At 37.1% G+C, this 12,703-nt stretch overlaps 1 protein-coding gene across 3 annotated transcripts in view; it reads right to left on the reverse strand.

The window, feature by feature from the left end:
* Window positions 1-10,226: 10,226 nt before the first annotated feature.
* Window positions 10,227-12,703, reverse strand: part of UNK (unk zinc finger) — a 58,109-nt gene continuing 55,632 nt past the window's right edge. For all 3 annotated transcript variants that reach the window (XM_070937562.1, XM_070937560.1, XM_070937559.1), the window contains 2 exons: window positions 12,402-12,659; window positions 10,227-10,793 (listed from right to left, as the gene is read on the reverse strand). In XM_070937562.1, coding sequence (XP_070793663.1) covers window positions 10,638-10,793; window positions 12,402-12,659 — 414 coding nt within the window. In that variant the 3' untranslated portion in view covers window positions 10,227-10,637. The remainder of the gene's footprint in view (window positions 10,794-12,401; window positions 12,660-12,703) is intronic.

The raw sequence follows: 12,703 nt of genomic DNA on the forward strand, positions 1-12,703 counted from the left end.
TTTGCTTCCAGAAAGACCTGTTGCCTAAATCGCTACAGATGCAACCGAAGCAGATGTTACTATTTTTCTGGGAATAAGCATAAACTAGAAGGCCTCTTCTGATTTGGAGGTGAGCAGAAGTGTGGAGAGCACAGCTGGGCCTCAGGGTTCATACCGCTTAAGAGTCAAGTCCTTACTTGCTAAATCTGCTCCTCATAAATAAATCTCTTTTCAAGCTAAGGTCACAGCTGTGCATTGCAGATGTGACTTCCATAACTCATATGCTGTGTGAAATGCTTACCTTTAGGGGGTCACCACCTCATGCTTACTACTTGTAAATATATCTTGTTCCTGCTATTTCATATTTTTCTGCCATTGGTAAGACACTGATCGTACTAGTAGTATTTTTGCATATTTGCCAACTCTGTGACATCCTTATTGAAAAGTTCAATCAGCATCAATAGCTCTGAAACAAAAGTGTTATCATACTAGGTGTTTTATTTGCCATTTATTTTTAAAATATAAGACATGTGCTTCATGGGATCATTGTTTCAGAGAGATTTCCTTATCTAAAAGAGAAACAGATGACCAAGGGCGGGCAAAAAAGCAGTGGGAGCAATAGCAACTTCTGATTTCTGCCAGCTTCCCCATCGAGTCTCCTTGAGGAAATCTGGCAGAGAACACCAGAAATATTTAATCCCTTCCCTACCGTAGCAGGCAGATAATGACTGTTGCTGGGTGGGGGAGGGAGGGAGAGATTGTGAGATTGGCTGGGAAACTGTCACAGAATGTTGAAAATGAAGATCACACAACCACAGTAGCAACCAGTAGCACTGCAATAGCCAAATTTTCCCCGAATTTCATTCCTTGGGAATCATGGGTTCCATATTTTGGATGCATTCTGTAAGTAAGCCCATTTGGAGTATCTTGGTTCAAGAATTGCCCAAAATGCATTGTTTCGTCTAAAGATATGCATTTTAGTAGGATATAGATGGATTCACTGCAATGCAACCCATTGCATTATCATCTTTAATGTGCCAAGAGACTTACCACTACTTATGGTATGTGTATATGAAAAGTTAGGAATCTCCCTAGCCTCAAAGTGATTCAATTTATGCTTAACATGATTTCATTTTCAATTCAGCTGTCAGTTTACCTTGCATAGAGAAATCAATTTCAGGCCAATTTGATATAAACCACCATTCTGAATAATTTAGTGGCCTTTAAAACAATGATGCATTCCAGATAATTTAAGAATAAATTAAATAGCACTGCAGCCATTCAATCATCTGTCAAATATACTATACCTCTTACTGACTGAAAATGTTATCAATATGTGTAACTGCTATGTCATCTTTAATCAATTACCGATTCCTAAGACAGATATCCTTCTAATGCATGAATGCTTGGTTTATGCAGGAGTTTTTACAGGAAAAACCTGTCAAAAATATTTTGAAATGCCAATTGTTTGATGTCTTAATGGGGAAAAAAATTCTAATGAACAGAAACTTTCCTCAGGCAAAGAAATAATGCTAATAATATGGTTCCATCTATAGACTGACCTGCCATGACGTTAATTATTAATCCTAGCTGACTTTTAGGCCTTCAAGCCTATCATTTGTTCTCTCTGCAGTAACTCCTTTTAAAAAATTAATGCTACAAACATCCAGTGCAGGTGATTTTAGGAATGAACTATTTTAGCCAAAACAGCAGCAATTTCAACTTATTTTGGAAGGGGAGACCATGGGAGACATGGAAGATTTCCTTCTCCTCTGCCCTCCTCCGTAAGAATTTGACAGAGTTTTGGGAAAACAAAGAATAAGAAGTTTGCTCCTCTTAACAGTTTGGATATCTCATTTTCACATCCACCTTGAACCAATGATTTTTCTTTTTTTTTTAAAAAAAATGTCAGGTTGAACTTCTTTTCCTCAGCGACATAACCTCCAGATGTGTTGGGATTACAAATTCCAGAAACACCTGGAAACACAATCATGAGAGTCTGGTGTAGTGATTAAGGTAGTAGGCTAGAAATCAGGAGACAGAGTTCTAGTACTGCCTTAGGCATTAAAATCAGCTGGGTAACTTTGAGACAGTACTTGCTCTTAGCCCAATCCACTTCACAAGATTGTTGTTATGGGGAAAGGGAGGAAGGAATATTAGGCATGTTTGCCACCTTGAGTTACTTATAGAGTAATAAAGGCAGAATAAATAAAAATCGAATAAATGAATGCTCTCTATCATTTGCAATGGCACTATGAAAAAATTAGGGATTAGAAAGATTGATGTCCTGCTACTTAAGAAATGGAGTCAATACTGTCCTGCTTTTTTCACCTTGAGAATTTACTTTAAGAATTGCAATTGCTCAATAGGAAATAAGCAGAGCCGTGATATTCTGACCTGCTGCAGTCCTAGCTTTGACAATGTGAAACTATTATAGAAACAACTTGATAATTTCATACTATTGTGCAGTGTCTTGTGGTATTTTTAATTAGCCCTATCCTGTCTACGGAGATTCTCAATCATTCAGGTCATGGTTGTCCCAAAGGTGCTTTTTCAAGAGGCAACTGGACTTTCTTGTTTTTCTTTGAAGACATTTTGCTTCTCAGAACTGAAGAAGCTTCTTGGATGACATGTGAAATGTCTTCAAAGAAAAATAAAGTCCAGTTACCTCTTGAAAAAGCACCGTTGGGATAGCCCTATTCTGAACTATCCATTTTACATTTATAATCTCCAGAAACCCTATTCCATGAGCTATATTTACTAACAGAGTGAATGCTCCACTGTCCAATCAGCCACCAGCTATTCTTAGCCTTGTATGAAATGGGACCATATTCATCCAAAGATGAACACTTTAAATCTGAGTCATTACAGACAGAAGTATAAAGACAATCTGGACAAGTGCAAATACAATTATTATTCAGGAGTGTAGCACAATCCAGAGAAAGTTACTGTACTGTGCCTAATTTTACTGACTCTCAAGTTAATTATGATTGATTTATCATGCTGATATCAATAAATCTCAGTACAATTAAATTTATAATTGCTAAATTTCTATGATGGAGCCTTCAGTTTTAAATCCTGATCTTAAAATTAGCAGAATTATTTATGCAACAATTGTCCAGCTCATATGAATAGGCAGATATTACAGTACAGTAATCTGTTTATTAAACAGGCCTGCCTTTGTTCAAAAATAGCATGGCTAGGTGGCTCAGTGGCTAAGACGCTGAGCTTGTCAATCAGAAAGGTCGGCAGTTCGGCGGTTCAAATCCCTACTATAGGTCTCCTGCATGAGCAGGGGGTTGGACTAGATGACTTCCAAGGTCCCTTCCAACTCTGTAACTGTTAAGTGATGGGAAGATAGATGGGATACCAGACTGGATACCTTCAGACTACGTATTCAATAGCCTGCAATTGTCTCATCTTCAGCCATTACAAAGTTTCACTAGAGTCAACTAGTGCTCTTCTAGATGGGTCCATACTCTTATTTTTATGGCAGGGGAAAAAACCCAAACCCATTGCTGTTGGACCAACTTCAACCAAGACCTGCCTGAAGGCACAGAGCCGCTACGATGAAGCCCAAAACCAGCCCACTTCCAAACCCAAAGAAGCTCTAATGTCTCAAACAGCAAAACAAAAATGTGTGATTTGAGATTTTAGGCAGTTGAATGAAAGAAAATCAGCTCGCCTACTTTAGTATAGAATCTGCTGCACTTCAGGAGCAGTACCAAAGTTATGACAGTGTGAAGAAAACAAAAGAAGTAGTCACTATAAAGCATCAAGGAGGAAGGCTTTCCTAGGTCTAGAACCCCCCCCCCCAACTCTTAGGAATGGGAATATTGGCAGTAACAACCATTTTTTTAGAATGAGAATTTAGGATTTGAGAAAAAGCCCAAGTCTCTTTTAATTTTGTCTTTATACCATAAACATATTTTTTTTAAAAAAACATCCTAAAATCCTATCATCTGTATTATACAGAATGGGGAATGAATTATAGAATACAATATTAACTCATTTTAGTATATGATTACAATATTAACTCATTTTACTGTACACTGTGTTCAGAATTCTCTAGAGCCATATTAGGGTTGCCATAGTATCAAAAACTAAAAATGTGACAGGTAGGTTTGACATACAACCCACAAAATACTCTTCAGGCATAAGCTCTGTCAAGCTTTGCCATCCCTTACTATCTTTTTACTTTTATGAAGCTTGAACAGAAAAAAACTGTTCTATTTTAACTGAGATATTTTATCAATAATATACAGGGAATTGTTCCTTACTTCCCTACCTTCTAAATATGAAGTAAATATTCTCTTAAAATCCAAGTGACACCACATGTACATACATTCTAATACAGACAAACATATGCACAAACAAAATGGCTACCTTTTTTTTCTTAGCAAAAAAATAAAAAAATTTATTGTCTTCTAGAAAATCCATCCTGCCTTTGGAAATTGTGACATAAGATTGCATTTTGTTTCAGCTCCACATGCAAATTCACTTTGCCAAGAAAGAGTGTCTAAAATTAGGTTTCTGGACAGCCAAACACACATATATACAGAATACGAGAAAGAACAATAGCTGAAATCACAGTTCCGCATTACAGTCTATAATAATGTAATCAAACACCACATTGTACACACCATCTATTATTATCTTTTGGCTGACTTCTACACAGACTGGAATGGCTCTCCCTCCACCAGCCACCCTTCCCACCATGGAAAATCCAAGGAAAGAGACTGGTCAAGAAGTGCCATGATAAATACTGCAGTGTGTAGTTTTTCAGAATTTATATTGTATTATTTATGTTCTGTTTAAAACACTGGAAGCTACAAAGTGGGGAAGCCTCGTAGAGATTTTTGATCCAAAGTCACCAGATTTGAGGAGCACTTCACTTATACTTCTCACCAGAAACATCTATGTTCTCATTGAATTACTTCAAAGGTTGATATATTGGGGGGATGGGGAAGAATTAAAAATTATAATGAAGAAACTCCCTCACACACACACACTGGTTATAAAAGGAAGAAATGTATCTCCTATATTTAGGAAATAGTTGCAAGGCTTCCACATTAGCATTGAGTTTGTGCATTTCTCTTCTTTTGAGTTTTGACTAATTATATTTTTGTATTATGTGTGAACACAAATCTGCAGTTAACTTTAGGGAAAAAAACTAGTTTCTGTTCTCAAGCTATGTTTTAATGATGGTTTGTTTCCATTAACCACAATTAACACTAAAGACAGTTGTAGAAGTTCAAACAGCACAGCAAGCTGTGAGGGTTTCAAATGGATGTAAATGAATTCAACTTCCTTTTCATACTTGCACTGGAGAAGAGGAAGTGGAGAGGGTAAGCATAGGCAAGGGGCCACTATCTCTTCTATTGGAGCCCTGCAGATGTGGAACAATGCTTGAATGAAAGGTGCAATCCCTCACCTTCACAAAACCATTCATCTTAAAAGGAAGGAACATATGTGGGCACTTAGAAGCTTCCCTATTAATTCTTCAATTAATCAACTATCCTATACCTCATATATAGATTTAATAACCTATCTGAATAATGTGGATTTTGCAAATACAATATTCATTTTTCTCATATTTAGAGCAAGACTAAAACGTCTAGTTTGGATTAGTGAATAGTATTAATAGCCGGACCTCCAACTCCATAAGACCTTTTGGACAGTGGAAATACATTACATTTTTCTAGTTAGGACTTTGCTCAAAAACCAGAGTTGGGAGACGAGAGGCTTTAGGCTCAACTGTGTGGGGAATTCCATAATCCAAACACAATTCCTTCGGCATTTTATTAGGGATGATTTAGTCACGAACCCAATTTTTGACAGGCAGAAGCTATAGAATTTGTTGGTTTAAAAAAGAGGAACTGCGCAGATCCTCTAATGGACAATTGCTGGCAGGATAGAGCAGAATTGCTCTCAATCACCCCAGTAAACAAAACTGCCTTTACAGAAATTTAATACAGAATTAAATCTTTAAAAAACAGAGAAGCCATTTTTGCTTTTCCACTTGATAACTAATAAAACATTCACATTTCAGGTATTTCATTTTCAATATTAAAATTCATAGAAATCTAGCATTTTTTTTTTTAAAAAGTGCTTTTTAAAAGAGTGGGATAGAGATATACTTGTCCTTCTGATTCCCAGGTTTAGATAAAACCAATCTACTGTTATAATCTCTTGCCCAAGTATAATACTGATATCAATGAGGCAGGTGAAGGGGACATAATTGGATAAGAATCTGTTACGCTATTTATAAGAATGGGGGAATTTTTAAATTTTCTTATATTCTTTGGTCCTTCAAAATAAGACAGACAGAGTAGGTTGTGGCATGCATGTAAATACACACACAATTTCTTTTTCACATTCCACCAGCAATTTGCCAATGGAGTTGGGGATAGGAATTGGGTAATCAACAATATTGTACAGAGTTGTCAGTTCTTGGAAAAAGATTTCTTTAAAAAAAAAAATCTAAATTTAAGTGACACCAAGTGTATTGGTGACACACTTCCTAAAGAATTCTATTGAATTTAATAAAGCTATGGCAATTCAGGATATATCCCACAAAGTCAACAATTCACTATGGACAATCACATAGAAAGGCAGAGGAAGCAATAAAACACAATGTTTACAAAAGTAAGTGTTACAAATCAGTCACCACCAGAGGATCTGCAAATGGCTGCAATTCTGTATAAACACTATAGACCCGATTCAAAGATTTTATTTCCTATTATTTTTAAATTAGTTACCAAAATAGTTTAGTACATTTCCAGCAGAGTATTATTCCCCATAATTTAAATGTATTGTATCTGTATGTATTTTTTTAAAAAAATGTTCACATATTTTAAACAAACAAGCTTTCTTTAAGACTGAAGCATGTTTCCTGACCATGGAGACCAGGGATGCCTCATGGCACAGACATTCAAAGGCTATAACCAAAAACAACACAGCTACAAGAGTCAGCCAGCAGTGTCTCTCCATACATAAAAAAGCCAATTAAGTGTTTTTTTTTAAAAAAAAATGAAGAAAACAACAGATACTAGTACAACATACACATTGAAAAAAGCAGTTTTATCAAACATAAAAGTTAATTTTAAAAAAAACCTAACCAGAGCTGCACTTTGAGATTATCTGGGAATGCATATTTAACCCTCCAAATATAGAAGGGCGGAATTATGGAAGCAAATCTAATGATGTACTTGAATTACATATGGAAAAACTATCTTGATGGTGAATGGCTGGATCCCTCTTATGAAGACAAGAGTTTCCAGTGCTTTTTTCAGCTTAGGGAAAAGTGGGTCAACTACTGCAAACAAAGCAAAGACCGGTGAGCAAGGGAGTGAGATTAAATTCTAAATATTACACTTTTACACATTAAACAACTCCCAGTGCAAAATGGGATTAGAGTCCTTCTAGACTGGATTGTTGCTTTTCATCATCTGGAAGCTGTTGCGCTTGTCTGAATTAAGAACAAACTGCAGTGAGAGCTCTATCACTCAGGGACAGTAGGACAACACATTCACTGGATACAAATTTTAAAACAGAAATATTCCAAACCATAAATTTCGATGAAAGTCTGTTGGATTTAGGGCCCAATATCATTTTTTTAGAACTTAACACACATAATCGAACTATCAACATAATCAGTGAGTTGACACTCCTTTGTAAAACACTCTGGGGAGAGTGCACATGGATTCTCAAAGGAAGTGATTCTGATGCTGCAATCTGAAGCATATTGACTAGGAAGCAAATTCCAGCGAGTTCAGGTGGGCTAAATTCTTTGTAAACATGCTTAGAATTACTCCACATGTTGTTGTTGTTGTAACTGATTTTTAACACGATCTGCTTAGAGCCTGGACATTTAACTCATGCTGGCCCACAAAAGCATGAAAAATAAATAGCTACTCCTGCAAACCCAGCTGATTGTTGCCTGGGACTCAAGTTACTCAAGACAGTTAGTTACTGTCCATCTGTTTTAAACAACAAGCCAAACTTATGTATTCCTCTGGACCGGATGCACTGCATCCAGAAAGTGGATAATAAGAGTGGACACTTCAGTCCAAGACAAAAGATTGCCCGTATTGTCTGATTTATGTATTTGTCTAGTAAGTCCACAACAAGGAACATGCTTAGAGATTCAGACATTTTAGTCATTGGGGGATGATATACATTATCTTTATTGGAGTTGTCTGCTGGCAGAAAGGGAATTTGTACTTACCAAGGGAGTTAATGGTGATGCTAAACTAAGGGTTAAGTTTGGAGATACTTTGTGAAAAAAAGCAGAGCAGTAGGAAGGAAAACATTTCTCATTGGCGGTATAAATGCCAAAATAGAAATGCAGGAGAGTGAAGACCCATCTCCTCTCCTCTCTAGAATCATTCTTTGGATTCTCCAAACACAGGGTGTATCCTGTGCAGGCTCAAAAAATATTCCCATCCCCAAGAGAATGGTCACAAGAAGGTGACTAGTGAAACATGGGATTAATGTAATTGATCCCAAAGAACACCTAATGTAGATGCTCAAGGAAAGCTTAAAAATTTCAAGGAAATGAGAAAATTTCCTAGTAATAAGAAAAAAGGAATGTATTTTGGAGCTGAAGCAGTGTGGTTTCTGAGCATAACTTTCCCTTCTCTTTCTCTTACATGTGGTGAAATGTGGCCCTTGTGGTATTCATGATAAATCTATCACAAGAATTTAAAGTGGATTAAGAGCTTTAATTCCTAAACAGCTAACTAATTGCAAAGGAGGATATTGTGACATCTTACATTCTTCACCAATTTTCATCCTGCACTGTTGCATTCACTACTTCTAGCTATTTATGTTCAGTGTGAAACATTTTGAGAACTTGCATCCTGTGACCAAACACATACAACGGCTTCTAAATGTTTGCAAAACTGTTTTTTTTTTCTGTAGTTTTTTACCATAAACTCTGTATTTTTGCAGAAATTACTAGTTTAAGGAATCCAAGTTTCGTTCAGTTTGCAACTCTTAACAAAAGTCATCAGCTATGCTATGTATCAGATGCTTTCTAGTATTAAATGTGGATAAAGATAGGAAAAGAAACCTCGTTGCCTTATTGCAGGCAGATAAAAATATAGCAAGTAACTATCTTCTCTATGACATTCTGCCCATGTTTGTGTTGGTGACAGCTTACTCTAAGTTAACAATATGAAGTGCTGCACAGTTCAGGAAAGATGATTTTGTGCTGCAAATCCGCATCTTCCCCATTTCTGAATGCACAAAGGACCATCCTTCTCTGAACTATAGAATAGAGTTTGCTTTCAACTACAACACTTGTAACAGCACCATTCATAGATAAGAATGATAAAGGAAATGTGTTGATTTGTTTCTTCCTACTGGCAAGAAATACCAAGTATTCAATACTAAACAACTTAGATAACTGAGCTAAGCACAGCCCACTATGTATTGCAATCTGTAATCAGGTTTTTTAAAAACCAGAATGCTCAATTTCTGCAGGGAGGCAAAAGCTAGAAAATTTAATGGATTGTGTTTGGTGAGTTATAAACTTATCTTAGACAGACCGAAAAGACCCAAGGTGGCTCCATTATCAAAGCCTGATTCTGAAGCTCTTCTCCACTTCCATGATAATGCAGATTACAAATTTGAACCTTTCTCTTTACAAGGTCCCACTCAAAAGTGCCACTGAAGTTTCTCAAAGTCTTACTGCAGAGTAATGCTGATGAAAAAAAGTATGTTAACATTGGCCTCATCTCTACAGTGTGTTTTGTGTTTTTATTCCTTGGACAGAATTAAAGAAGTATGCAAAATGACTTTCAAAAAAGGAACTTCTGGTTTTCCAAGAGACAAGTCAAGAAACTTTCACAATACTGGAGACCACAAGAATGCTGAATAATTGAGGCTCATAAGCAGGGACTACTGACCGGCATGGGTAAGATTATTATGGCTGCAAAAAGCCTGTGAAAGAAGTGTTTCAGAAAGCACACAGCATGAAGAAAGAATCGCTCTTCCAATTGTTAAAGCAAATTAATCTTTTGTAAGATTTATCCAGCAGCTTTGAAAGCCATTCCTGGAGTGAGCATTGCAAAAGATACAGCTGCTTTAGCAATTCAAAGAAAGATGTCTTGCTTTTTTGTACATTGCAAAAGAGTTGCTTCAAAGACTTTTGCACACCTGTAATGGTTGTGATACAAATAAAAATACTAAATACTATAGTATGAAAGAAGGAAATGAATCGAAAATTTATTTCTATCTTTTCTCTTCCCCCAAAGCCCTAGCTTGGAAATCACTTGCAAACTCTCTTCATCCTCCCTCTAAATATCTCTCCAGAAAAGGCTAAAAAAAAGATTATTTCCTAAATAAAAAAGGGAGGGAGGAGAAACAGATTTTGCAAATGGCCCTTTGATCTATATTAAAAAACTGCTCTAAAAGTCCCTAATGTGTTAGAATTAATTGGGACTGCATGGGTGGGGAGCAGGGATCCTTTAAATGGGAGATGCAAAGTATTAAAAAAGTGCTCTGCAACTAATATTTTGTTTTTATGTGTGTGTGTGTGCATACGTACATATATACACACACATTCACACACAGATATATATAGACATATATATATATCTGAAAAAGTTTAAAAATTCTATGTGATATGCTAAACAAATGTCCTAGTACAGTCACGACTGGAGAGCATGTGGCCTGTTGGGATGGCAGATGGGACATTCACCCTCCTCGGCACATGTTTCACACAGCACAGTGTGTTGGCACGGTAGTACCACCCGGTTCTCTTCCTGGCACTTGAGGCATTTCACCGACTGCATCTGAAACACTGCCTGAAAAGAGAAGAAATGGGATGGGAGAAAGGAGAAGCAAAGGGGGATTGTTAGTAAAACAGAATGTTCTACGTTCAAAAAGCAACTATTGAAGGAGCCAGAGAGAGTCCAAGGGGCTGGGGAAGGGGCACTCAAAAGAGAAGGACATTTCATTTGTCCAGTTTTCTATGTAGCAATCCAGTCTTGTGTTCCTCTAACTGGGGTAGGTAACCTTCTTCTTCTTCTCTATCCTCTTTCCGGAACTTATTTTGCAGCTCAGCAGAGCTGTCAAATAAATGGACTCCCTTGATATATTAACTCCTTGATCCAGGAAACTATTACAAGAAAAATGGCCTGGTCTGCAACCATAAAGAATATGAGGGGTGGGCAATCCATTGCCTGCATCCAACTCTGGTACTCCCTCAGAACCCGTGAAATATAGTAACAATTGCTGGGTTTGGATGATGCAGTTTTTGCTTGATTTGGGGAGCTTTCTGCTGCCTAAGTGAAAATGGGAGTATAAACACCCTTCCCCCCCACAAGGTTAAAAGTCACCAGGGAAAGCCACCAGCAACTTTGGAGACTGAATTACGACTCCATGATGTAGAAAAGGTTACTAACTACTGCCAAGCATAAAAGCAGACTGGCAGATTCTTTGTATTCAACCTCCTCAACTCCAAACAAAGTAAACTAAAGGCTGAGGGGAAGCCCATGCAAAGAAAATGTGTATTGTAGACTATTTACAGTTTGGGGTGAAAGAGGTCCATAATTTTTCCCATGATTTTCCTACAGTATTTGCACTAATATAATAGAAGAAATGGAGACAGAGAATTTTTTTTGTAAAGATAATATTTTTTTAAAACTATTGACCAATTTCCCTTTTCCTTGCCTTTAGTCTCTTAAAATAATGGCAGAGAAACCAAATAATGCATTGAGATTTTAATCATTGTAGATAGTCTTTGACGTATGACCATAATTGAACCTGGAATTAGTTTTAAATTGTTGCAGTTTTAAGTCGAGGAGTCATGGGATTCTTCTTTTTACAAAGGTTGTTAAGTGAACACTGTGGTTGTTAAGCAAACACAGTCATTATTAAATGAACATGATGATTGTTAAGTGAATGCATTTTCTCCAATAGAGAGTTTTTGCTGGCACCAAGAAATCGGAAACCAACCAAAAATGGTGCAAATCATGGTGATGTGACTGTGGAATGCTGGAAATGGCATCAAGGTGAGCCAGTTGCCAAGTGCCCGAAATACGATGATGTTGTAACTCCAAAAATATGTTATAAGTAGTTTACAGGAGGTCCATCATAACTTTGAACAGTAGTTAAAAAACCAGTCATAAATTGAGGACTACCTGTACTTGAGCCTGTTTTCAAGGTAAAAGGCCAGCCTCACTTTGATCTGAAGAGCAACTTCCTTGTATTTAGTCATGCCTGAAGAACCCCCCCTCCCCCAATTCCCTCTTCTGCTGAGAAGAGCTGCATCCTGATGGAAAAATCTTCTGCTATTCCTTCCAGAAAAATAGGGCCCAACATTTAAACTTCATTGCTCATTTAACTTATTAAAAAATCCCATCATGAGTTAAATGCAACTTAAAGCTTCCATACTTCCACTTCAAACTCACCTTATCAACTCTTTCTAAATTGGCACGCAACTGTTTTTGGAGATTATAGAGTGTGGACAAGGAGAGATTCTCTAAATCAGAGAATGAGCGCAGGAACTGGGGGTCCTGGCCAGTATGGATCCGCTCGATTTCTTCCTGGAGTTTCTTGACTTGCAGTTCCAAGGTCTCTCTCTGCTCCCGGGCTAACTCACATTCTAGGGTTGCTGTACTTGCACGATCATTAGCTTCCTCTGCTTCTTTTTTCCATGCATCACAGGCCTGTGTATCCAAAGTAAAGTAATATTAGTAGCTTTTCTTAATCG

This window comes from Pituophis catenifer, unplaced genomic scaffold (assembly GCF_029215685.1).
Source record: "Pituophis catenifer annectens isolate HBS135680 unplaced genomic scaffold, rPitCat1.0.hap2 SCAF_2, whole genome shotgun sequence".
Classification (NCBI taxonomy): Eukaryota; Metazoa; Chordata; class Lepidosauria; order Squamata; family Colubridae; genus Pituophis; species Pituophis catenifer.